Raw genomic sequence first — 26,030 nt, 5'->3', positions numbered from 1 at the left:
CAACACTTGTTGCACCATATCAAAGAGTGCTATTTTTCAAGAAATAGGGAATAACTGTTTTATAAGTCCAATTTTCAACAATATTGCAAATAACACTCTAACTGGCAGGTAGAAATAAAACAAGGGGCTCTGAAAATTTACCAAACCATCACGCACCCCCCCAACTCAAAGAAAGAAAACTTATTGCATTTAGTCAATTCTGACTGATAGCACACTGTGCTAAAATGAATGAGCCAGAGAAAACTACCACTCAGTAAACTCTAAACTTAATTTTAAGTAAACACAGAAATAAAATTATTTTCATTATCAACTAAAATACACTTAACATGATGTTACTAAAATAATACTAATATACTTTTGGTTTCTTTTACTTTCTGCACAGTATGTCTCATTTTTTGAGTTTAATCACCGCCTAGAGTCTATAATGGACAAGGCATACATCTACAGGTAAAGTATAATTCATTATAATGGAGAAGGAGAGAAGCAAAGTTACAACATTTTCAGAGAGCATTTGGGAGCAAAGTCACTACCTACTTAAGTAAAATGAACAATTGCAGAATTTGGGCTATATAAAATACAGGGTTATGTTCTAGAACTGATTTGGATTCTTGTTATAACAATATTTTCTTGTGTTTCCAGTGAAGGTTTACAGGTTAGGTTCCCAATCAGTACTCTCTACAAATTTTTCCACAACATTGGTGTCATCATTCGAATACATGAGCATTTAGATTATTTCCATTCTGATTGCTTCATTTCCACTGAGCAAGTTTCCCTGCCCCTCGACTTCTCAACTTTAATGTAAAGTAATTGCTGACCATTTCGTCTCATTTAAGTGGTTTTTCAAGGAAACATAGTATTAATCAGTAATATCCATTATTTCAAGAACCAACCTGTTATTTATCTACAAAATTATTCAAGGTAAAGAAGATGGAAGGAATATACTGAGTCACTGTATCGAAAAGAATTGGAAGACACAGAAGAATTTCATGAAACAACATATGAGCAAGAGCCTATGGTGATGAAAGAAGAAGTTCAGGCTGCTTTGAAGGACATGGCAAAAACTAAGGCTCCAGGAATAGATGGTATATTAATTGACATATTTCAGTTAAAAGATGCTGCCCTGGATGTGCTCACCAAGTTGTGCCAAGAAATCTGGAGAAGACCACTTGGCCCACTGACTTCAAAAGATCGATATTTGTTCCTATCCCAAAGAAAGGCGACCCAACCGAATGTGGAAACTACAGAACAATTTCACTGATTTCACATGCAAGCAAGATTTTACTGAAGATTATCCAAAAATGACTGGAACAGCACATCAACAGAGAACTACCAGAAGTCCAGGCTGGTTTCAGAAGGGGTCGTGGTACTAGAGATATTGTAGCTGATGTTAGATGGATCTTGGCTGAAAGCAGGGAATACCAGAGGAATGTCTATCTGTGTTTCATTGACTATGCAAAGGCATTTGACTGTGTAGATCATAACAAACTGTGGCTGACTCTGAGAAGAATGGGAATCCCAGAACACTTGATCGTTCTAATGCGAAACTTATACTTGGACCAGGAGGCAGTCTTCAGAACAGAGCAAGGGAACACTGCATGGTTCAAAATTGGTAAGGGCATACGCCAGGGATGCATCCTATCTCCATACCTTTTCAACCTATATGCAGAACAGATTATCCGGGAGGCTGGGCTCTATGAGGAGAAATGTGGAGTCAAGATTGGTGGACGATTTATCAACAATCTGCGTTATGCGGATGACACAACCCTGCTTGCTGAAACTGAGGAGGACCTGAAGTGCCTGCTGCAGAGTGTCAAGGACTGCAGCCTACAATATGGATTGAGGCTCAATGTCAAGAAGACAAAGATTCTCACCACTGGACCAATTGGCAGCATCAGGATGGATGGTGAAGAGATTGCGATTGTACACAGCTTTAGTTTGCTTGGCTCCGTAGTCAACAGTCTTGGCACCAGCAGCCAGGAAATTAAAAGGCGCATTGCCATGGGAAAGTCTGCTGTTAGGGACCTCTCCAAAGTGCTGAAGAGCAGTGGTGTCTCTCTGGAGACTAAGGTGCGTCTGATACAGACCATGGTCTTCGCAATCACCTGTTATGCATCAGAGAGTTGGACAATGACCAAGGAGGATAGAAGGAGAATTGATGCCTTTGAGCTGTGGTGCTGGAGAAGAGTATTGAGAATACCATGGGCTGCTAGGAAAACAAACAGATTTGTCCTGGAGAGGGTTAAACCAGGTGGCTCCTTGGAGGCAAGGATTCTGAGGCTCCATCTAACTTACTTTGGACATGTTGTGAGGAGAGACCGGTCCTTAGAGAGGGACATCATGCTTGGGAGGGTGGAGGGACGGCGCAGGAGAGGAAGGCCCTCTATCAGGTGGATTGATTCAGTGACTGGGATAATTGGGATGGGAGTGTCAGAGACAGTGCGATTGGCACAGCACAGAGCGGAGTTTAGGGCTGTTGTACATAGGGTCGCTATGAGTCGCAGGCGACTCGACGGCACATAACAACAACAACAACAGGTTTAGCTCAGTGTTTTAGAGAAGTAGTGTCAACCAAACTAGTAAACCTCTTTTTATTGTTGTTGTTGTCGTCGTTTTAGGAATTTAGAGCTCTGTGCCACATTTTTTCCATTCTAACAGGGTCTTTTTTTTCTGGCCATGATTAAAATGGATGGTAGTGGCAGCTGGGCACTCTCTAGTTCTTCTGATCTCAAGACAGATAAGGCTGTTTCATGTAAACTGTTCATTTTAGTTTTTCCTTTGCGTCTTTGGCTTCCATCTTTCTTTTTTAGTGTCTGTGTTTGGAATAGCTGATTCTTTTTAAATGAAATAAATATATAAATATCAGTAGATTTACATGAATACATACCCAAAATACTATTATAGTCAGACTTACCGCCTGCTTGAGTCAAAACAAGCAGAGAAACATGCCCTTTTGCAAGTTAATTTTACATCTCTCTCATCACAATTCATCCCTAATCTGAAGCTCATTCATTTACTGATCTGAACTTCACTTGCACAGAGACCTCTAGTCACGGTTAATTGTAGCATAAAGCCCCTGAGCTTTTCAGAGATACCCATTAAAATCACTGTGGCATATTTTACAGAACTCAAACTGAAGAGGTGACCCTTGAGGCCACATCTTTCATTGAGTTGACTCATACCATCTGTGAATAGAGAGGAAGATATTTTTTTAGACTCTGTCAGTCCCAGTCAAAACACTGTAATCAGAAAACGTGCAATGACACCATCATTTTATACAGTACTAATGAGAGCTAACAGTTCTCAAATCTACTATTGAAAGCTAACTGTTCTCAAATCTAAAGAAAAGGGAATCAGAGGAGACTTTAAGAAAAGTATATGTTAAAATAGACTTCAGTCCAGGAATAACATGAGTCTTTGCCTTTATTATCCTTGACAGAGTCATTAGAACAACTGGATACTTGCTGTTTACTCTGCACATCAATGCCTGTATTTATTACTGGGCTTCAAACTATGAAGGAATTGGCACCACTAAGTGGGTGTATGATGGTGAAGGAAACAAGTAAGTTCCAAATTAACAATTAAAAGAACAACTTTTGTTGGTTGTTCTTAACTTCCTATTGCAGGATAGGGATTTTCTTAGCCCGTGTTTTTCACAACTACAGTGGTTACTCTGTTGGTGTCATGTGCTGTCAAGTCAACTCTAACTCACAAAGACACTGGGATAGAGTAGCATTGTCCCACAGGATTTCTTAGGGTGTCACTGTTACAGAAGCAGACTACCACATCTCCTCTCGCCAAGTGGCTGGTGGGCTCTCCCCACTATGATTTTGGCAAGTAGACCATTGTTAACTGCTGTGCCACCAGAGCTCATGCAAAGCTCATTCCAAACCAAAACCCCAACTCACTGCTATCAAGTTGATTCCCATTCATAACACTTCCTTAGGACAGAATAATTGAAACTGTCTTGTCACTTTCCGAGGCTATAAATCATAATGGGAGCAGACAGCCTTAGTGGAATCTGGTTAATTTGATCTGCTGACCACTGGCTTAGCAGCTCATCCCATAGCCCACCATGCCACGATCCACTTGTTGCTGTTGTTAGATTCCATCAAGTTAGCTCCGATGCATAGTGGTTCTATGTACAATAGAAGCAAGACCTCACCAATTCTATATGATTCCCACAATTTCAGTTTTGCTTAAGCCCATGCACCAATCGCTGTGTCGATATGTCAAACCATCTTGTTGGAGGTTTTTCTCTCTTTTGTTGACCCTCTGCTTTGTCAGGTATGGTAACATACAGCATAATGTGCTGGACTGCTAACTAGAAGATCAAGGGTTCAAATCCAACAGCTGCTCCGTGGGATAAAGATGAGATGTCTTCTCCCATGAAGATCTACAGCCTCAAAATTCCAGGGGAGCCGCAGTGGTTCACAAACCATATGAACATACTATGCAGTGGTAAAAACGATTTAGTATGTCTGTACGGTTTTTATTTTAAATAAAAAAGTGTAAGGCAGGATTTGTTGTTAGGTGCCATCTAGTCAACTACAACTCATAGTGACTCTATGAACAGAAGAGCAGAACCTTACTTTGTCCTCACAATTTCCCTTGTTCACAATTTCAAGCTCATTGTTGTAATCACTGTATCAGTCTATCTTAGTAAGGATGTTCCTTTTTCTTTTCAGTGACCCTCTTCTCCTCCCAGCATGTCTTTTTTTTTTTTTTTTTTGACAACATGCCCAAAGTATGTGAGGTGACCCTCTTTCCCTCCCAGCACGCCTTTTTCTTGGAAATATGTCCAAAGTATGTGAGATGAAGATTCACCCTTCTTACTTCTGAGATTGCAGTGCAGGTTCTTATCATTAGGCCACCAGATCTCGCTGACCATTCTTACTTGTAAGGCGCACCTCCCTCTCATCTGTCAGTTTGCCAGACTGTGGCAGCTTATCTTACTGTGATGCTGGATGCTATTCCATCAGTATTTCACATACCAGCAAGGTCACCCGTAGTGGACAGATTTCTATGGCGCTTCCAGACTAAGAAGCAGGACTGGTCCTCTACTCTGAAATAGCAGACCTTCAAAACCCTGTGAATAAAATAGCATAGAAAAGAGTTCACCATACATACACTAGTAAGTGTTGTTTCATATTTATTCCAGGAAGTGTGTGTGTGTGTGTATGGTTAACCTGTGAAGCACATTACTCACTAGACAGAATCAAAAAGTTTGAAAGGCTCTGCTTCACACAACTGAGTTCTAAGGTAACTTTTAATAACTCCAACACTGATTGTTTGTAATGAACAATGTTAATTATTTGGAGGGCAGGTGCAGTGGCTAATTAGTTTACCACTGAAGGGTTTTATGGGTTTATGAGTCAGCTATAACCACTAACTCAATTAAACACTTAGAGAGTAACAAGGATCATAAATTAAACTTGACAATTAGGCATGCAAGCGTCCCAGGAAGAAAAGTTATCATTTGGAATAGTTAGCACAGTAGAATCGGGACTTAAAAATGGCAAGAATCCATGGAGCTATTTAAAAGTGAGTTTTCCTGTTGGTAGATACAAGAGTCTAGCATAAACTAGACTTCACTAACTTTCTGCTTCAATACAATGACAATGAACTTATTCTAATGCAATGTCCTTACCAGGAAAGAGGAAGTATCAGCACAACGGTGAAGGGGAGCAGTTACAGGATAGAGCTCTGAGATTTCAAATGCCTTCTAAAATGACATCCTCTCTAGAGTGAGCTGGATATGTATGAAAAACCATAACAACACTCTTAGAATTAAAACTAGAACTGAATTTAAAGCAAAAAAAATGGAGGGGGAAAAGGAAATTCTGTTTCTGAGATAGAAACTGGGCCAATAGATAACATCATGACAGACAGAGAAAGGATTGAAGCTGTCAATGATTTCATCTTGCTTGGATCAGCGCTCAGTTTTTGGTACCAGCAGTCAGAAACACAGGAAACGTACTACATTGGTCAAGTCCACTGTCAGGAAACTCTCTAAAATGCTGAAAAGCAATGATACCAGTTTGAAGACTAAGGTGTACCTGATTCAGGCCATGTTCCTTTCAATCACTTGCTATGCATATGAGAGCTAGACAGTGAATAACGTTGACCCTAGAACTGATGACTTTGAGTTGAATTGTTGGGAAAGAGTACTGACAATATCAAGGACTAGCAAAAGAATAAATAAATAGATATATGATGGACAAAATGCAGTCAGAGTGCTCCTTGAAAAAAAATGACAATGAAGCTTCATCTCTCATATTTTAGACATGTTGCTGGGTAAGGCTATTGCTTGGGAAAGGACATCATGCTTGGAAATATACGAGATGGAATGTCAGCAAAGGAGAGGAAGGCCCTCAACAAGATAGATTGACACTGGGACTGCAGCAATGGGCCTACGTGTGTCAGAGATAATGAGAATGCACAGGATAGAATAGGGTTCAGGTCTCTTGTTCATCAGGTTATTATGTGTCATTCTTGACTTAAAAGCACCTAAAACTAACACAATTTCTGAAAAGTTGGTAATCAAATCTGTAACTAATTTCCTTTAGAATGTGGGTTCATTTAATGAAAGTATGTCTTTAGCTCAATGTAAATAACTAATTTAGATGGAAAATTTAATAAGATACTAGCTACATTAAATGTTGACTACAAGTGAGTGTATAACCCAACATCGTTAGGTGCCTGGGTGTTTAATAATGAACTCCAGAGATATAGTCATTTTTATCAGATTAGCAAACTGATAGAGTTGTAATATAGTGCTTTCCAGGAAGCGTGGGCTATTTATCTTTTTACACTTGGGTGTGCCTTTGAAGTTTCTAGGAAAATATTTTATTCCCCTCCTAACATGTTGCTGAATATATAATGTTGTTATTGGGTGCCATGGACTCCATTTTTTTTTTCACTTTTAATGACCACATGAGCCCCTAGAATTTTCTAGTGGCAAGGAGTTGTGCTGCCAACCCAAAGGCATGGGGTTTGAATCCACCAGCTACTCCATGAAAGAAAAATGGGCAGCCTCCTCCTGTGTTGTTTACAGTCTCAGAAAACTCGCTAGAGAATCAGCTATGAGTTGCTTCTGGAACAATAGCACATAACAACAACAATCGTTAAGAGAGAAGATTGTTGATATTTCTCCTGCAGAATTGTTGTGTGTACTTAAACCACCAACCTTTTAGTCAACCATCATGGCACTGGGGCTTCTAAAATAGATATAGATATAGATATAGATATACTGCTGTTGTTGTTAGGTGCTATCGAGTCGAGTACGATACACAGCAAGCCTATAAACAACAGATCTGAACTCTGTCTTATCCTGTATCATCCTCACATTTTATAATACACTCAAACCCACTACAGAATCACTGTGTCAATTCATATGTTGAAAGTCTTCTCTTCTTCACCATCCAGCACCTTGCCAAGCATGATTCCCCTCTCCAAGAATTAGCCTCTCCTAGGAACATGTCTTAAGTATGTAAAGTGAAGCTTTGTCATCTTTGCCTCCAAGGAGCACTCTGGCTGCCCACTCTCCAAGATATACCTGTATGTTCTTTTGACAGTCCATAGGATGTTCAGCACTCTTCTCCAACACCAGAGCTCAAAGTTATCCATTCTTCTGTCATCCTCATTCATTGTCCAGCTCTCAGATACATAATAAGTAATTTAAAAGGCTATGTCCTGACTCAGGCATATTTAAATCCTCAAACTGATATCAGTTTTTTTCAATAATTTGGAGCAGTTTTTGACTGCAGATTTTCCCAGTACAATACCTTTCCTCATTGTCTGAGTGTTGGTACCACTCAGTGGTACTGAGTGCTGGTGTTGATTGTGAATCCAAGTGAGATGAAATCATTGACAACTTCAATCTTTTCTCCATGCTTTCTTGAAGGTGACATGCAATCTGTATTTGAAGGTTGAATTCTTTCATATTATGCATATTCAAGTCCTCCTCACTTTCAGCAAGTAAGGTGTGTCATCTCTGTAACACAGGTTATTAATAGTCTTCCTGCATGGTTTAAAATTAAGAAGGATAAAATAGACCTTCTAAATACATTATGTGTTTGAGTAAAACAGAGAGAATGGGGAGTAAGAAGAAAAGGAAAAAATATTAGTCTCAAATCCTAAGAAGCATAGTAAATTCCAGTATTTTAGAATTCTGATTCTATTTACAGTTCAGACTAGATAAAGTACACATCTTTGAAATACAATATTGATTGTCAATTCTGGCATAAAATAACATAATACATGTAACAATATAAATTTCTGGATAAATTACAATAAAATAATAGTACAGGACTGACCATGGTTGGGGGGAGATGGAAAAAGAGGGGATAAATAATGTATACTGCACTGAAACAGATGAGGGAGAGAACTGTTTAAAAGGGATATATGATTAAGTATTATTGTCATGTCAGGAGGTCAGAATGAAGGCTGCATAGTGGAGCAGACTTAGGGGGAGGTATTATAAAACAACGAAAGAATTGGGGGGAGGAGTGGGCAGGGAGAAAAGCATAACAAGGAATGAATGAAAATCCAAAGTCTCTGTAAACTTTCAGTAAAATTAATTTTTTTTAAAAAATGGTCAATGATTGGAAAATGTTTGAGAAAATAAGTATCTCTGAAGGGAAGACTAGTAAAGTATTGAAAATAGACATACAGCAGGACATGAGCAGTAAGATAATCACAGGAGAACAAAAAGAAATACTTTTTAACAGAAAAAAAAGGAAACATTGAAAAGAAGCTGCATAAATCTATCCATCTCCCTCCAAAAGAGACAAAATTAAATAGATATGACTGAGAAAGATGTATAGAAAATGCAAAACATGGATGATGTTACTGTTGCTAGGTGCCATTGAGTTGAGTACAACTTTTAGCAACTCGATGCACAGTTAACCTGAATCCTGCCCTATCCTGTGCCATCTTTATCATGTAAGACACCCTACACCCCATTGCTGAAGTCACTATGTCAGTCCCTCACATTGGGGTTCTTCCTTTCCTTCACTGACCCTCCAGAAAAGGCATAAAGATGATAAAAACAATCTAAAAGCTGTGAATGCTCACATAAACTAATATTTACTAAACTCATCAATTAAAGAAGTTTGGGTTTTTTCCTTAATATTAGCTAAAATAGACGGGGGGGGGAATCCACTAAAACCCTCATTATAGAGAAAAAGAAGAGTGTGATGGTGGACAGTGTTTGGTGGTGCTCCCCAATTAAAACAAGCTTGGAAGCAGGAGTGGCATCCACTTCCGAAATCGCTTGCCTCCCAGAAACCCTATGAACCTGGAGAAACGACGAAAGTTATATAAGTGTTCAGGTCTTTTGCTCATAGAGTCTCTATAAGTCGTCTACGACAGCACTTAACAACAATAACAACAGACTCATCAATTAAAGAAGATTTTTTTCATTAACACTAGCTGAAATAGACTTTAAAGGGGAAAAAGTAAACCCCAACATCAAAACCCTCATTTAACAGAAAAAGGAAGGTTGTCACACAATGAGAAAGTTTTAGTTTATCAGGTAGAGATCCCAATGATACATATACCACTATCAAAATACTATAAGAATTCATATAGGTTCATAAAGCAAGAAATTATTCCAAGAATAAGGATAAATTGATATATGTACCACCAGAGTGAGAGAAGTCAACACACAACTATGGAAAACTGAAAATCAAACTTTAATCATGATACAAAAAATTTGAGATTTCAATTAACAAGCTTGGTTTACTAATAACATCTCAATTTCTTAGAGCAGCTATAACAAAAATACTACAAAAAGACAACTTTAAGGGCATGATGGGGCAAAAATTTATCTTCTCACCATTTGTTTGCTGTTATTGTTTGGTGTTGTCAAGTTAACAGCGTATATTAACTTTACAAACAACAGATCTGAACTTCGTCCTTTCCTGTACAGTTCTCACACTTTCTGCTATGCTCCCGCCCATTGTGACAGTTAAAAGGTCAATTCATCCTGTTGAGGGATTTTTCTCTTTCTCTGACATTCCACCTTTCCCAGCATAATGTCTTCTTCCAAGACATGGTTCCTCCTGGCAACATGACTAAAGTTTGTTGTTGTTGTTGTTATGTGCCCTCAGGTCAGAGCTGACTGGGTGTAGACAACTCATTTTTCTCCAGCAGATAATTGGTGGATTCAAACTGCCTGCATTTGGGTTGGCAGCACAATTCCTTACCACTCGGCCACCAGAGCTCCCAAAGTTCAGCAGCTAGAAATCTAAACTGAGAGCTCTAACTCTATTGGAAGACTTTTTCTACTCAGTGATAAAATATTTTCTCAGCTCCTCTGTAATTTTCCTCAGTAGAATCTCTTCCCTTCATTTAATTGTGCTTGCTTCTGTTCCTAATCTTCTCTTTCATATCTCATCAGTGACTTGCTTAAAAAAACACTCTACATTAATACTATTACATTAACACAACCTACCAAACCCTATTCTCAAATAGGATTATAACCACAGATGCAGGAGTTACGATTCACAACAATTTTGAGGGACACCATTCAATCCATAGCAGATAGCAGATAGCAGAAGAAAGGCCTGGCATTTACTTCCAAAAATATGAGTCTGTGAACATTCCATGGATCACAAAAGACTGGTCATCTTGAGCATGAGGTCATCTATGCATCAGGAACTGACTAGAGGCCGGCTAACAACAAGAAGAGAATTAGAAATCACCCATTTTTCCTAATCACTCATGATATAACAGAACGTAAGGCAAGTTTAAATATCTTTCATAGAACTGGTATTCTATAGTTCATACTCTATGGTAAAGAGGATTAGCATCCCATTGGCCCTGCTCTGATCATTTGAATTGGAGCATTCTCAAACAAAAACAAAGACCTCATAATACTGTTACCAGTTGTCAGGGCTACTGGTTGCTGGACCTGCAAAAAGAAAACACTTTCAAAAACAGTATTTCTACATATATTTTTAGATAATTTGCATGAGACAATTATCAGTATAATTATATGTCCTTAATGGTTTTTAATCATCACCTGCCCTCTCTATGGCTTCATATTACCCTTTGACCTTGCAACCCAAGTTTTTGTAATAATTATCTAAAGGGTTTTTCACTTACCCTTTGTGATACTTTGTGATAACCTATAAATCGAAGATCAGTCTGAAGGCCATTCGATTCATAAACTTTGCCCTAGTTAGAATTAGTTGTAGATTGTGGGGAATATTTTAAAATGAGTCAGATTTCTTGCCATCTCATTAACTTTCAACATAAGAAAGTTACTTATAATTTGTAAAGTTTACTTATATCAATAAAAGGCATTTTCATTTATATAAAGTGAATGGTATCCTGCAGAATTGGGAAAGCAATAAAAATATTTAGCTCAAAAAGAAAATGCTAAAATAAGTATTTAAATGTATTTGAGTAGTCAGAAATACCTCCAATATACCTTTATGCACATATACCCCAAGTGTACTGATTTTCTGATGTAAATTTTCAATTGTCCACATGCCTATTTTATAATCAGAGGATCCTAAAATTCTAAGGAACACATTCCTGAAGGAAAGAGTAAGAAAGAAAACAAGGCTGTTGTTGTTGTTGTTATGTGCTATCGAGTTGCCTGTGACTCATAGCGACCCAATGAACAAGAGCTCTGAAGCCTGCCCTGTCCTGAGCCAATCTCAATGATTCTGACACACCTGCCCGCATTGCCCTAGTTACTGTATTAATCCATCTCATCCGGGGTCTTCCTCTCCTGCTCTGTCCCTCCAGCCTTCTGAGCCTGATATCCTTCTCCAAGGATCGGGCCCTCCTGGCCACATGTCCAAAACTTCTTGGGTAAGATAAGTGAATGAATAAGTTTTGCATGCCCAAACTAGTTGCTGTTATGTTCAAATTTGATACTTGTTGAGTTTCTGTGTGTCAGAATAGAATTGTGTACCACAGGGTTTTCAATAGTTGGATTGTTGGGTTTGTTCCGAACACATAAATTAAATTACTATTTCCTAATCTCAATGGAGAGATAATTGTCTCAGGTTTTGGCATCAATGCTAAGAGAACTAGGATAATCTATACCTTTATTTACAGATGGAATTGATGAGGTTTACATAGGTAAAGGAAATTACTCCATGTCCCCTAGACACTTGAGTTCAGCCACTGCCAAATTAAAAATCGTAAGAGTCTTTGAAGTACAGCACTAGGGATAATACCTTTGGGATTTAACAAAAATGGACATAACAGAACAATGAATTCAGTGGATGAGAAGGGACGTGGAGAACAGATGACAGCGTGGCAGGAAAGAATCTGAAAGGGGATTACACAGATGTTCTCACAGTCAGTCTTCTATGTTCTTATTTCATTATGTATGCTCACAACAACAGTCTTTTATGTTCTTATTTCATTAAACATGCTATTGTTTTTGTTGATTGCCGTAGAGTTGAGCACAACTCATAACAATCCTATGGACAAAAGACCTGAAGTCTTTCTATAGCTATTGTGGTTTCTCCAAGTTCATAGCATTTCCGGAGGCATGTTGTTTAAGAAAGTTCCACCAAACACTGTCCACCATGGGTACTATTATGGCATTAAGCACAGGTATGCAAAGAAAGGAGGCCAGAAGCCAACCTGTCATTGTGTGTTGGGCTGTTAACCAAAATGTTTAACACCACACAAGAGAGACAGGCAGTCCCTTCCCATAAAAAAAAAAAAAAAAGAAATTTAAAAAACCACAAAACCCAAACCCTAATGGAGGGCCACAATGGACTGGAATCAACTCCACAGCAGTGCACTTGGCTGGAGGATTTGGTTTGACTCTTTTTATTGGGCATGCCACGGAATCTCCAGGTGGTTCAAGTGCTCAGCTGCTGACAAGGAGTTGGAAGTTTGAGGCCTCCAAAGGTGTTCTAGTGGTGTAGTCTATAATGTGCAGTACTGTTAACCAAAAGGCTGCACTTTCCAGGATTACAAATCTACTCATGGCTCTGCAGAAGAAAGATGAGCTATCTCACGTTACCTCATCCACTAATATTTACAGCCTTCAAAATCCAGTGCAGACTCACTGAGTCAAAATCAAATCATTGGCAATGAGTTTTGGGGACACTTAAGAACGAGCCCTGGTAGCATAGTACATTACATGCTGAACTGCTAATCAAAATGTCCAGTGGTTAAAATCTAATAGCTCGTGTATGCAAACTTTGCAAAGAGACCAGTATAAAATCAAAATAAAAAGGAAAGTGAACTGGGGAAGGGGAAGGGAAGCAGAGAGGAAAATGTGTAGCAATGAACAAATGAAAATCCAACTTTTCTGTAAACTTCTGTTAAAATGAGATTAAAATTTTTAAAGTTATTATTAAAAATTATTTTTAAAAATCTGATAGCCATTCAGTGGTAAAAAGATGAAAAGTTTTCTCCTACAGTAATATACAACCCAGGAAATTAGATTGGATACCAAGAGTTGGAATCTACTGAATGGCAATAGATTTTTGTGGTTTGGTTTGGTTTGGTTTGGGTTGGGTTGGGTTGGGTTGGGTTGGGTTGGGTTGAGTTGGGTTTGTTTTAGAGGCACCTCATCAGAAAGTTCTAGCAATCCACTTCTGAAAAATTCAACCACTGAAAACCTATGGAACACAACTCTGTTATGACTTGCATAATGTCAGCATGAGTCAAAGTTAACTTGGCCACACAACTAGTTTGGGCATGCAAAAACATTCTACTCATTCATTTATCTTACCCAAGAAGTATTATTATATTCATACTATATGGTAGACATATAAATATATATATATAAAATAGGGCTTAAATTCTATTGGTGCAATTCACTTACAAACCCAGAGCTTCTATTAGAAGTCTGCAGGAACTTCAGACTAAGAAGGACTAAGGTAGTTTTAAAAAAATCTATTAAGACACTGAATTGAATCCAACTGAGACCCTAGTTTCAGGGTTCAAGGTTATGTTGATGACAGTCCATGGCTCCATGACAACTGGGACTGGACCCTGACAACTAGGGCCAAAGGTCAGTCTCCTGACTTCAGATCAAAGTATTAATGTGAAAGAAGAATTTTAATAAGATACTTCTATTTTTTTCAACTTTTATTTTTCCAATTCTGCCTTTGAAATATAAACAACTCCTCCCTCTCCCTCAAAAAAAAAAATCTGCACATAAATAGTAGTTTGATGTTTAAAGTGGCACAATCCATCCCATACCCATTATAATGACTAAAATTAAAACTATTGACAATGTCAAGTGTTGGGGAAAGAATATGGAGTAGCTGGATCTCTCATATATTGTTGAAAGGGATGGAAAAGGTGCAACTCCTTCAGAGAAAAGTTGTCTCTAACACTCTACTATGAAATTAAATGTACCTGCCTTAAAATTGAGAAATCCCAAGCCTAGGTATTGACCCAAAAGACTTCACAATAATGTTCATAGAAGTTCTACTTATAGAAACTTGGAGAGTCATCAGTTGAAGACTAAATAGGCTATGATATGTTCACACAACTGATAGTACTCAGTCAGAAACACAATAAAATTAACAAAAAATGCATATAATAACAGATACATCTCAAATTATTATGAAGCATTAACAAAGTATTAGACAAAAGTGTACATAATGTGCAATTGTACTTGCATGAAAATGCTAAATGGACAAAATTAAAATGTAGTGGAAAAAATTAATAGTGATTGCCTCTAGGGAAGTAGGAAAAAGGACTGACTAAAAAGAATATTGGAATGTTGAAAGAACATTACCAACAGAAATTTCCTGTATCTTGATACACATTTGGGTTACCCAGATATATGAAGTTGTCAAAATTTATAAATAGAATATTATATTAATACTTTTCATTGTTGTTATGAGCTGTCAAGTTGCCTGTGACATAGCAATCCTGTCTACAACAGCTCTGAAGCCTGCCCTGTCCTGAGCCAGTCTCACTGTCTCCAACACCTTCCCCCATTATTCCAGTGACTATCAATATATCTCATCTGGGGTCTCCCTCTTCGGTACCTGTCCCTCCACCTCTCCGAACATGATGTCCTTCTCCAAGAGTCGGTCCCTCCTGGCCATGTGCCCAAAGTGTGTGAGACGGAGCTTCAAAATCCTAACCTCCAAGGAGAAACCAGGTTTCACCCTCTCCAAGACAGACCTATTTGCTTTCTTCATGGTCCATGGTATGTTCAAGACTGTTCTCCACTAACACAACTCAAAGGCATCCATTTTTCTGTCATCGTTAGTCATTGCCCAGCTCTACTTTTCATTATATTCTCAAAATAAAAAAGAGTGCTGAACAAATGTTGAACGCTAGTTAAGAATATGTATTCTAAAATATTTTATGTAAGGCTTAATGGACTCATACCTGACCCTCCAGCAGGTTTCAGAAGTGAGAAATTACACAGGAGGAAATTGCCCATCTTTCTCCTTTAAAACGCTGGTGAATTCAAACTGCTTGCTTTTGAGTTGGCAGTGCAATTGTTTACTAACTAAGCCACCAGAATTAGGAAGAAATATCTAAAAAATGCTTTGGAATATACTCCCAAAATAAGATGAATTAATGGAGAGATACCTAGAGGATCTTGTGCCAAACTAGGGGTAATCAAAGTAAAAGGCGGAATCTAGATGCTGAGCATATGAATGAAAGTTCACTGCAATTCCTTCGTGTGTGTGTGTGTGTGTGTGTGTGAAATTTCTCATAATTAAATGTTGGGGAAAGTTTCATGCCACTTTTTTTATTTCAACCTTAATGTCTAGCTTCATACTAATGTGTGTTTTTTTTTGGTTTGTGTCAAATTCTTCTTTGTTTTAACTTGACGCATTTTAAATTACTTTTCCCCATATACTTTCAGAGAGAAAGAACACGTTAGGTAGTTCAGGCATTAAATCAGCCAAACAGAGAGAGTCTCCTTGAAAAGATCTATCCGCCTGCAGTGTGGATATTAGAGGTGGACACACTTGACTAATTAAGCTAATCCTGGGAAATCAATAAGATGCCATCTAATTAAATTACAAATCTTACCTTTGCGTGTGCATGTCTATGTGTAAGACGTGACTGAGAAGAGAATCCCAAAATAAATCTCAAAGCATCAGGGCAGAAAACGTCCAATTAACATAACTCACTATTTAAGGTCTTTAAAAAAATAAATCCAGACGACCTTTCTAGACTAATCCTTCAGATTTGGAAAATCATGGCAGAATTTTTCATTCCCTTTGTTGGTTTTTAAAATCTCTACAAGTAAGAAAAGGAGAAGGAATAATCCCTATGGCTTTTTCTGTTGACATTCAATGACAAGACTACAGGGTTCTGCCAGGGATACTAATGCAAGCACCTAAATAGTCAGCTGTGTGGAGAGAGAATCTAACCCCATTCCACTCTCAGACAGAATTAGACTCAGTACATTTCCTTAATTTCAAGTGACTCATGGTCTCAGAACTTATGATCAAAAGAAAACAGATAAGGTGAAAGTATATAAAATTATATATTGGGATTTGAAAAGTTAAAAGTGCAATCTATAAGATGAATTCAGTACTTCATGCTATTCTCAAGTTTACTTGAACATTAAGCTCACTATAATATCAGTAAGTGCAAGAAAGTCTGTTTTTTAAAAAACTACAAAAAGATAATGTTTTTATTCTCTTGGCACCATGTTTTCCAAGCCTATAATTATTTTGTTGTTATTACTGTAAGCACAGTGGGAGAAAAACGGTAGAGAACACACACAAAAAAACCCCTATGTATGTCCTTCAAAAGACACGAAATTTCAAAATAAGTGATTTCCTGTTAAATCTGTTTGTTTCCTCCTCTGGAAACCCCAACGGCTTATTTGTTACATCTGAAAATATATTTTTACAAAAAGAGAAAAAGACTAACTTGTTCAGCAATTGATGCACAATTACTTAAAATATTGCTGCTATATATGTTGCACTCAGATAAGAAACAGCATACTGACTGCAGCAGGATTTTGTAAAAGATGCTACATACTTTTACTCATTTTGGACAGTGAAATAACGAATGGGGACTCACTATATTTAAAAGCCTCTTTGAAAGGACCCACCCCAAAGAAGTTAAAACAATGTCGAAAGGGATTCACAAACTAGAAGGACTCTGACTTCCTTATTTTAAAACACACCTGTGGTAATCAAAATAGCCTAGTACTGAATAAACACTGAAAGATATACAGACCGATGGAACAGAACCATGAGTCCAGAAGTACACCTCCTCATCTATTGTCAACTAATATTTCATAAGAAATGTTAAGTCCCTTGGATGGGGAAAGACTCTCCCGAAAACACACAAATCTCAAAAGACAAAATAAATGCATGAGACCTCATAAAAATTTCACTTCTATTTATCAAAAGATTTCACTCAGAAAAAGTGAAAAGAAAAGCTACCAACTGGGAGGCTATCATAATTCATTGCCATCAAGCATTACAATCCATAGTAACACTCCATCTAGTTTCTGAGGCTGAAACCTTAAGAGAAGTAGTCTTCCCATCTTTCTCAAGCAGAGCAGCTGGTGCATTCTACGCGCTCATTTCATTTAGCAGTCCAAGATTTAATGCAGTATGCCAGGAAACCATATACCCAAGAATTTAAGAGCCCAAATACATATAAACTGAAACCTTAGCAACAAAAGCCAATTAACTCAGTCATAAAGTGGACAAAAGACTTGAAAACCCATTTCACCCATGATAACAAAGACTAAAATTATGCCAATTCATATCACATTCTCTTCTGTTGCCCTGGATCCTTGAGCCCCTTCATGTCTGGACTATAACTATCTCAGCCTCTCAACTTGCAATTGCTCAAATCCAAGTTCAAAGTCTATTGAATATATTTCTAAGTATGTTTGGTTTTCTTCAATGTTAATATCTACATAAATTACCTGCTACACCTGAAAGTAATTTCCCTATTAAGATGGAGTTCAATACTTTTCTGTCTCTGCCGTGTATTCATGTTCAGTAATGTAATAGGATGTGGTGAGAAAAGACAAAGAGCAATATTTACCTGCTTTGTTTTCCATTACAGGAATAATTGGATGTGAGCTGTTAAAGGGTCGCCTGTATGCACAAATATCTTTGATCTCTGTAATATACCCCACGGATCACTAGCATAATAGCCTTAATATGATCTCAAATTCTTTCGGCTCCCATTAAACTGTAGATTTACATTTCCTTTCTCTTCAATCTGGGCTTGCCTTCATGACTAATGGAAAACTGACAAATAGGATATGGTAACAGGTTAAAATATTATTAAATTCCAAGGTTATAGGAAGTCTTGAAGCCAAGTCCAAGCAGCTCTGGGGGAAATCGGGTGCCATGGTAAAAAGTCCATCTACCCTGACACTACCATGATAGGAGAAAGCCCAAGTTAATCACGTGGAGATTGCATTAAAAGAAAAGGATACCAATCCAGCCCCTACATCAAGCTTATCAGCTCAGACTTGGACATGTGAGGAAGACACTTTTTTGGGGAAATAATGTGAAGAAGAAAAGAGAAATTCAACTATCATGCATAGAATTGTGTCCTGCTACAGTACGTATTAAGGAGTTCTGGTGACTTAATGATAAAGAGTTGCTCTGCCAACTAACTCAAAGGCATGCAGTTCTAACACATCAACAGTTGTATGGGAGAAATATGGGCAATCTCCTCCTTTGACAGAGAGTCAGCTAAGAGTTGATTCCAATTCCATAGTACATATCAACAACAAAGTATGTAGATGAAATGATACATGTGAAAGCTATGTAACAATCCCTCATGATCTATTAAACCGAATTAGAAGGATAAGGGTGGAAGATCAAAGGCGTTCAATATTATTGCATCTAATATCAATAAGACAAAAATTTTCACTACTGGACCCACACGCACCATCATAATAGATGGAAAAAAGATTGCACTTGTCATGACTTCATCTTACTTGGGTCCACAATCAACACCCTTGATACCAGCAGTCAGAAGATCAAGAAATGTATTGCACTGGACATGTCTGCTGTCAGGAATTAGGAACAATGATGTCACTTTGAAAATGTGCCTAATTGAGGCCATGCTCTTTTCAATTGCTTGATATGTATCTCAAAATTGGACAATGATTAAGTATCTATACATGTGAGCTGTGGTGCTGTGGTGTTGGACCCGAGTACCAAATATCCCGTGGACTGACAAAAGAACAAACAGATATGTCTTGGAGAAAGTGCAGCCAGAGTGCTCCTAGGAGGCAAAGATGACAACGCTTCATCTCTCATACAGTGGGCATGTTACTAGGAGAACCTATTCCTTGGAGGGCGACATTGTGCTTGGAAAGGTGGAGGGTTAGCAAAAGAGAGAAACACCTTCAACAAGACCAATAGAGACACAGTGACTGCAGCAATGGACTCAAGTGTATCAGCCTTGAGGATGGCATGGGATAGCATAAAGTTGAGGTCTATTGTTCACTATAAGTTGTACTCAACAGCACCTAACAACAACAACAAACTAAAAGAGAATAAATCTCTGGTTGTTAAAGCCAACTACTTGTGGTATGTCAATTATAACAGACCTAGATAACTACAATGGGTGCCCTGGTGGGCTAGAGGGTAAGAAGTTGCACTGTCAACTCAAAGGCAATACAGTTTCAATCCACCAGCCACTTTGCAGGAGAAAGATGGAAGGTCTCCTTCTGGTGATTTACAGCCTCTGAAAACGCCCTGGAGGGTCAGAGATGAGTCAGTTCTGACTCAATAGCAATGAGAAACTGAGTAAGTGAGAGATAAGAATACCAGTCAATGGCTAGAATCAATGCTCTGGATGCTTGGCCCCATTCGATCCTGCTAGTTATCTGACCATTCAGTGACTCCAGGTGAGGATCCTATCATTGTGAGACACCACTGAGCCATCTCTGCTGGGGTATGTACGTATTCCTGACTCGGGAAATTATAAGCCTTAGAAAATGGTTGTTTCTACCCAAAAGGTATGGGATGATTTATTTATAGCAAGTGATAAATAGAAAAGCTAGTTAACAAACCCCCTTACTTTAGAATTTAATTATTTCACAATAATTGTGAAGAATATTTTTATCAGCAAACATGATATTTGTCAATACTGTCTGTAAGTGTTAAGAAAACATTTGTTGTGATTTAGTAGTAATTTGTGCTCCAAAGCAAAATGGTATTTCAGTGTTGTAATAAAAAGAAAATGCCTATCTTCTCTTTTCACAGATATCTGAGATGCTTTTATTGGGCAGTTCGATCTTTAATTACCATTGGAGGTCTTCCAGAACCACAAACCACATTTGAAATTGTTTTTCAACTCTTGAATTTCTTTTTGGGAGTTTTTGTGTTCTCCAGCTTGATTGGTCAGGTAAATTGAAATATGAATCATTAGATATTCAATACTATGATTTTTAGAACGCTAACTAGTCTTTATAAATCTTATGAAGGGAAAATAAAAATATTTATGATTCTTACTAACTTGAATCTATTTTAATGAATTGAGAAATATGATTGAGTCAACATTACCTTTCAATTTTTAAAATATTAAGTCTATCAGAAGATGCAGAAAAACATTTAACACCTAAAGGAATATTATATATTCCCTCTCAATCCATCTAAAAGGGTGGTATACACTCCCTCTCACTCTATTTCATATTTTTTTAATTCCAGAAATGTGGCACCTCTAGCTAGAATTTAGTAATGGAATGGTGAGAAAGATTGTGAAGGAAACACTATTTAAAACATTTTTATTTGGGAGATGAATATTACATAGCTAAAACTTGTCTAAAACTAGAAAGCTGGTCTGGAAAGAATTTCAATTCCATTTAATTAACTGTATTGTTGGATTAGTGGTTTAGAAAGAATTTTAATTCATATCAATTAAATGTGCATAACAGACATCATTTTTTTTCCCTTAAAATCATTGGGAAGTAGCCACATCACATTTAATATTTCATTCACTGAGAGTATTCTGGTTTAAAAAAAAAATTAAGAGGCATATGTCAATCCACATTTCACACTATACACAAAAATGACCTCAAGGTGGATAAGAGACTTGGGAGTAAAGCCCAAAGCCATAAGGTTCTTAAGAGACAAACTGGGATCAAGCTTAGGAACTCTTATCTATGGTATAAAGAGACTGCCAAATACAGCCAGAAATGCACAATCTGAAGAGGATAAAATTGATGAATGGGACCTTCTAAAGAATAAATTCATGTGTGCATCAAAAACTTTTTCCAACATTATGAAAAGAAAACCTACTGACTGGGAACAAACATTTGGCAATACTATTTCAGACAAGAGTCTCATAATGAAAGTTTATAGACTACTCCTGGGCCTCCAGAAGGAAACAGTCTGGTAACCCAATTACAAAATGGACAAAAGGCATGGAAAGAATCTTTACAGAGGAAGATATTCAAAAGGCCAACAGACATATGAAGAAATGCTCCAAATCACTGGCAATAAGAGAGATGCAAATCAAAACCACAATGAGATACCATCTCACTCCAGTAGCAGTGACAAAGTTTAACAGAAAAACAGGTAATAAATGTTGAAGAGGATGTGGTGCGTGAGATAGGAACACTTTTACACTGTTGGTGGGATTGTAAAATGGTACAACTACTCTGGAAGGCAGTTTGGCATTTTTTCAAAAAGCTGAACATGGAAATTCCATATGACCCAGCTATTCGATTGCTTGGAATATACCCCTAGAAATTGAAAACTAAGGCTCAAAAAGAAAATTGTACACCAGTGTTCATAGCAGCATTATTCATCATCTCAAGAACATGGAAACAGCCAGATGTCCAGCCACAAATGAATGGATTGAGAAGTTGTGGTACATTCATACAATGAAATACTATGCAGCATGCAGGAGCAATCATTTTGTAAATTACCATCTAATTTGAGAGGAACTGGAGAGCATTATGCTGAGTGACCTAACTCTGTCCCACAAGGATAAATACTGTATAAAACCATTATGGTAGAATAAGTATGAGGAGCCAAGGTGGTGGGGGGAGGGTGGAAATAAAGGTGTGAGGATGGGGGGTAGGGTGTTAATCATAGGGTTGCACAATTTGATGGGTGGGGAGGTGAAGGAAATGGGAAGGATTTTTGGTGAAAAACAATGTATTCAAACTATGTAAATAAATCAGTTGTTGTTGTTTGTTGTTATGTGCCATCGAGTCATAGATGACTCATAGTGACCCTACGAATGAAAGACCTGAACACTTATATAACTTTCATCATTTCTCCAAGTTCTTAGGGTTTCCAGAGGCAAGCTATTCCGGAAGTAGATGCCATTCCTGCTTCCAAGCTTGTTTTAATTGGGGAGCTCCGTCAAACACTGTCCATCATGGGTAACCATTATCACATTTGACACATCAGTGTAACAGTGTTCAGCTTCACAGCAACCATGAGTGACCTCTGTACAGCAAATGGACAGACCAGTGCTATAACACTTAGAAGAATATTTGACGAAAACCAATTAAAACCAAGCCTGAGGGCCAAAGATTAAAATCACCCATCTTTAGCTTGGTTGTATCACTTTCAGGTCAACTGAGCTCTCTTGTTGTTGTTGTTATTGTTGTAGTTGTTGTTGTTGTTGTTAAGTGCCATCAAGTCATAGATGATTCATAGTGACCCTATGACCCTGGGAGCATTCTGTGGCTTCCTCCAGTTCCAACGAGATTTCAAAACCAACGCATGGTGGAGAGGGGTAGTGAAAAGAGGAAGACCTTCAACCAGGTGGCTTGACATGGTGACTGCAGCAATAGGCTTGAGTGTGTCAGAGATTGTTGAGGATGGCACGAGATAAGACAGTGTTGAGATTGATCGTTCAGAGAGTTGGCATCAGGATTGGTGGAAGATCTATTAACATTCTACGTTATGTAGATGACACAACCCTGCTTGCTGAAACTGAGGAGGACTTGAAATGCTTGCTGCAGAGGGTCAAGGACTGCAGCCTTCAGTATGGATTGAACCTCAATGTCAAGAAGACAAAGATTCTCACCACTGGACCAATTGGCAGCATCAGGATGGATGGTGAAGAGATTGAGATTGTTGTTACTTTAGTCTGCTTGGCTCCACGGTCAACACTCTTGGCACCAGTAGCCAGGAAATAAAGAAATGTATTGCGATGGGAAAGTCTACTGTAGGGACCTCTCCAGGGTACTGAAGAGCAATGGTGTCTCTCTGGAGACTAAGGTGCATCTGATACAGGCCATGGCCTTTGCAATCACATGTTATGTGTCAGAGAGTTGGACAATGACTAGGGAGGACAGAAGGAGAATTGATGCCTTTGAGCTTTGGTGTTGGAAAAGGGTATTAACGGTACCATGAACTGCCAAGAAAACAAACAGATTCATTCTTGAGAGGGTTAAACTGAGCTGCTCCTTGGAGGCAAGGATTCTGAGGCTTCATCTGACATACTTTGGTCATGTTGTAAGGAGAGACCGGTCCTTGGAGAAGGACATCATGCTTGGTAGGTGGAGGGACAGCACAGGAGGGGTAGGCCCTCTAAGAGATGGATTGATTCAGTGACTGGGGTAATCGGGATGAGTGTCTCAGAGACAATGAGATTGCACAGGACAGAATAGAGTCTGGGCTGTTGTACATAGGGTCGCTATGAGGTGCAAGCGACTCGACAGCACATAACAACAACAACCACCTATATAGCACTTAACAATAACCTCGATCTCCAGTAGAGCTAATTCAGGGCAAGGGAACCCCATCCATCATTCAGCTGATCCTTGTGAGAAAATGGGTGGGAAGGAGAAGTCACACTTTTCCCTTTCACTGACATAATCAGCTGATGGTGCCTTCTTGCTACAATTCTGGGTCTATACAGGATTACCAAGTTCTTGCTATGGGGTGAATCAAAGTGGGTGCCCAGTGCTGGGCTTCTTCACTGTTAACTTCATCATCTGTCTCTTTCATTTGCATCTTTGCTCAATATATATATAAAATATATATTTTTTAATGGCATCTGTCATTTATACAGTCAGTAAATGATAGATCCTTGTCTTGGATCTGTCATTTACTAACTATATAAGACTTTAGAAGAGGCCATAGTACTAGAGACAGTATCATTAATATCAGATGGATCTTGGCCAAAGCGAAGAGTGCCAGAGGAATGTCTATCCGTGTTCATGGACTATGCAAAGGCATTTGATTGTGCGGATCACAATAAATTGTGGCTAACCTCGAGAAGAACAGAAATCCCAGAACACTTGATTGTACTCATGTGAAACCTATATTTCAACCAGAAAACAGTCTCAGAACAGTGCAATGAAACAGTGCATGGTTCAAAGTCAGGAAAAGAGTGTGTCAGGGATGCATCCTGTCTCCATACCTTATTAATCTGTATGCAGAACAGATCATTCGGGAGGCTGGACTTTATGAAGATAAATGTGGCATCAGGATTGGAGGAAGACTTATCAACAATTTGCATTATGTAGATGATACAACTTTAGTTGCTAAAACAGAGGAGGACTCAAAGTTCTTTGCTTCAGAAGGTCAAGGATTATAGTCTTCAATATGGATTGAAACTTCACATCAAGAAAACAAAGATTCCTACCATTGGGCCAACTGGTAAATTGTGCCACAATAAATGAAAAAAAAAGTTGAGATTGTCAAGAATTTCACCTTGTTTGTCTCTACAATCAGCACTCTTGGCACCAGCAGTCAGGAAATCAAAAGACTAATTGCATGGAGGAAGTTTGGTATCAGGGACCTTTCCAAAGTGCTAAAGAGTAATGATGCCAGTCTAGGGACTAAGATGTGCCTGATCCAGGCCATGATTTTCACAATTACTTGCTATGCCTCAGAGAGCTAGAAATGACTAAGGATGACAGAAGAATATCGATGCCTTTGAGTTGTGGTGCTGGAGAAGAGTATTGAACATACCATGGACCGCCAAGAGAACAAGTTAGTCTGTCTTAGGGTAAAACCAAGTTTCTCCTTGGAGACAAGGATTTTGAAGCTCCATCTCACATAATCTGGGCATGTAGTCAGAAGGACATAATGCTTGGAAGGGTGGAGGGACAGCACAGGAGAGGAAGACCCCAGATGAGATGGATTGACACAGTAACTGGATATTTAGGGTAGGTGTGTCTGAGTCAATGAGACTGGCTCAGGGTAGGGCAGGGATCAGAGCTATTGTACATAGGGTCGTAATGAGTCACAGGTGACTCGATAGCACATGACAACAAAAAGAATTAAGAGATCCCTAAATAATAGTACTAAAAATAATCGTAACATCTCACATTTATTGAACCCTTACTCTGTTAAACCTTTACCTTACCCAGGGTAAATTTTATAGATAAGACGGAGAGGGAAATAATAAACATTTATATCAGTTCCACTCTATTATTGTCACTCAAAGCAATCTTTGGACTCAGCAGCATCAGCATCACTTTGAGAATGTAGTATTCAGCCTTAACCCGTTCTTCCTAAGCTAGACCTCACATGTTAGCAAGATGTGTTATATTGCTCAAATCTGCTGTTGAGGACCTCTTTAAAGTGCCAAAGCACTGGTACAACCACTCTGGAAGGCAATTTGGTATTTTCTCTAAAAACTGGACATAGAAATTTCATATGACTCAGATATTCCACGGCTAGGAACATACCCCAAAGAAAATAGAACTGAGATGTGAATGGAGATATGTACATCTATTTCAATGTTATTCAAAATAGCAAGAAATAGAAACAGCCAAAATGCTAAAAAAAAAGTGCCAAAACATAAAGATATCACTTTTATGACTAAGGTGCACCTGATCCAAGCTTGGGTAGTTTCTTTTTTTTTTTTTTATTTTTTTTGGGGGGTAGTTTCAATTGCTTCATATGCATGTCAAAGTTGGACAATGAATAAGGAAAACATAAACAGAATTTACATCTTTCAAATGTGGTGTTGGTGAAGACTCACAAATATAAAAGAGGGACTGCCAAAAGAACAAAAAAATATAGTCTTTCTTGGAGAAAGTGAAATTATGGTGCTCCTTATAGACAAGGATTGAGAAATTTCGTTTCACCTACTTCAGGCATGTTGTCAGAAGAAGTGAATCTTTGAAAAAGACATGCTAGCAAGAA

General features: G+C 38.2%; 1 protein-coding gene across 1 annotated transcript in view; it reads left to right on the top strand.

The window, feature by feature from the left end:
- Positions 1-26,030, top strand: part of CNGB3 (cyclic nucleotide gated channel beta 3) — a 244,371-nt gene that overhangs the window by 152,759 nt on the left and 65,582 nt on the right. Inside the window, exons 10-12 of the mRNA XM_006880559.1 lie at positions 383-447; positions 3,437-3,559; positions 20,172-20,313. Of these exons, the coding sequence (XP_006880621.1) occupies positions 383-447; positions 3,437-3,559; positions 20,172-20,313 (330 nt within the window). The remainder of the gene's footprint in view (positions 1-382; positions 448-3,436; positions 3,560-20,171; positions 20,314-26,030) is intronic.

The sequence above is a fragment of the Elephantulus edwardii genome, unplaced genomic scaffold, assembly GCF_000299155.1.
Source record: "Elephantulus edwardii isolate Elephantulus edwardi_28Jun2011 unplaced genomic scaffold, EleEdw1.0 scaffold00008, whole genome shotgun sequence".
Classification (NCBI taxonomy): Eukaryota; Metazoa; Chordata; class Mammalia; order Macroscelidea; family Macroscelididae; genus Elephantulus; species Elephantulus edwardii.
The sequence above is the reverse complement of the archived record's forward strand: the minus strand, read 5'-3'. Positions and strand labels throughout refer to the sequence as shown.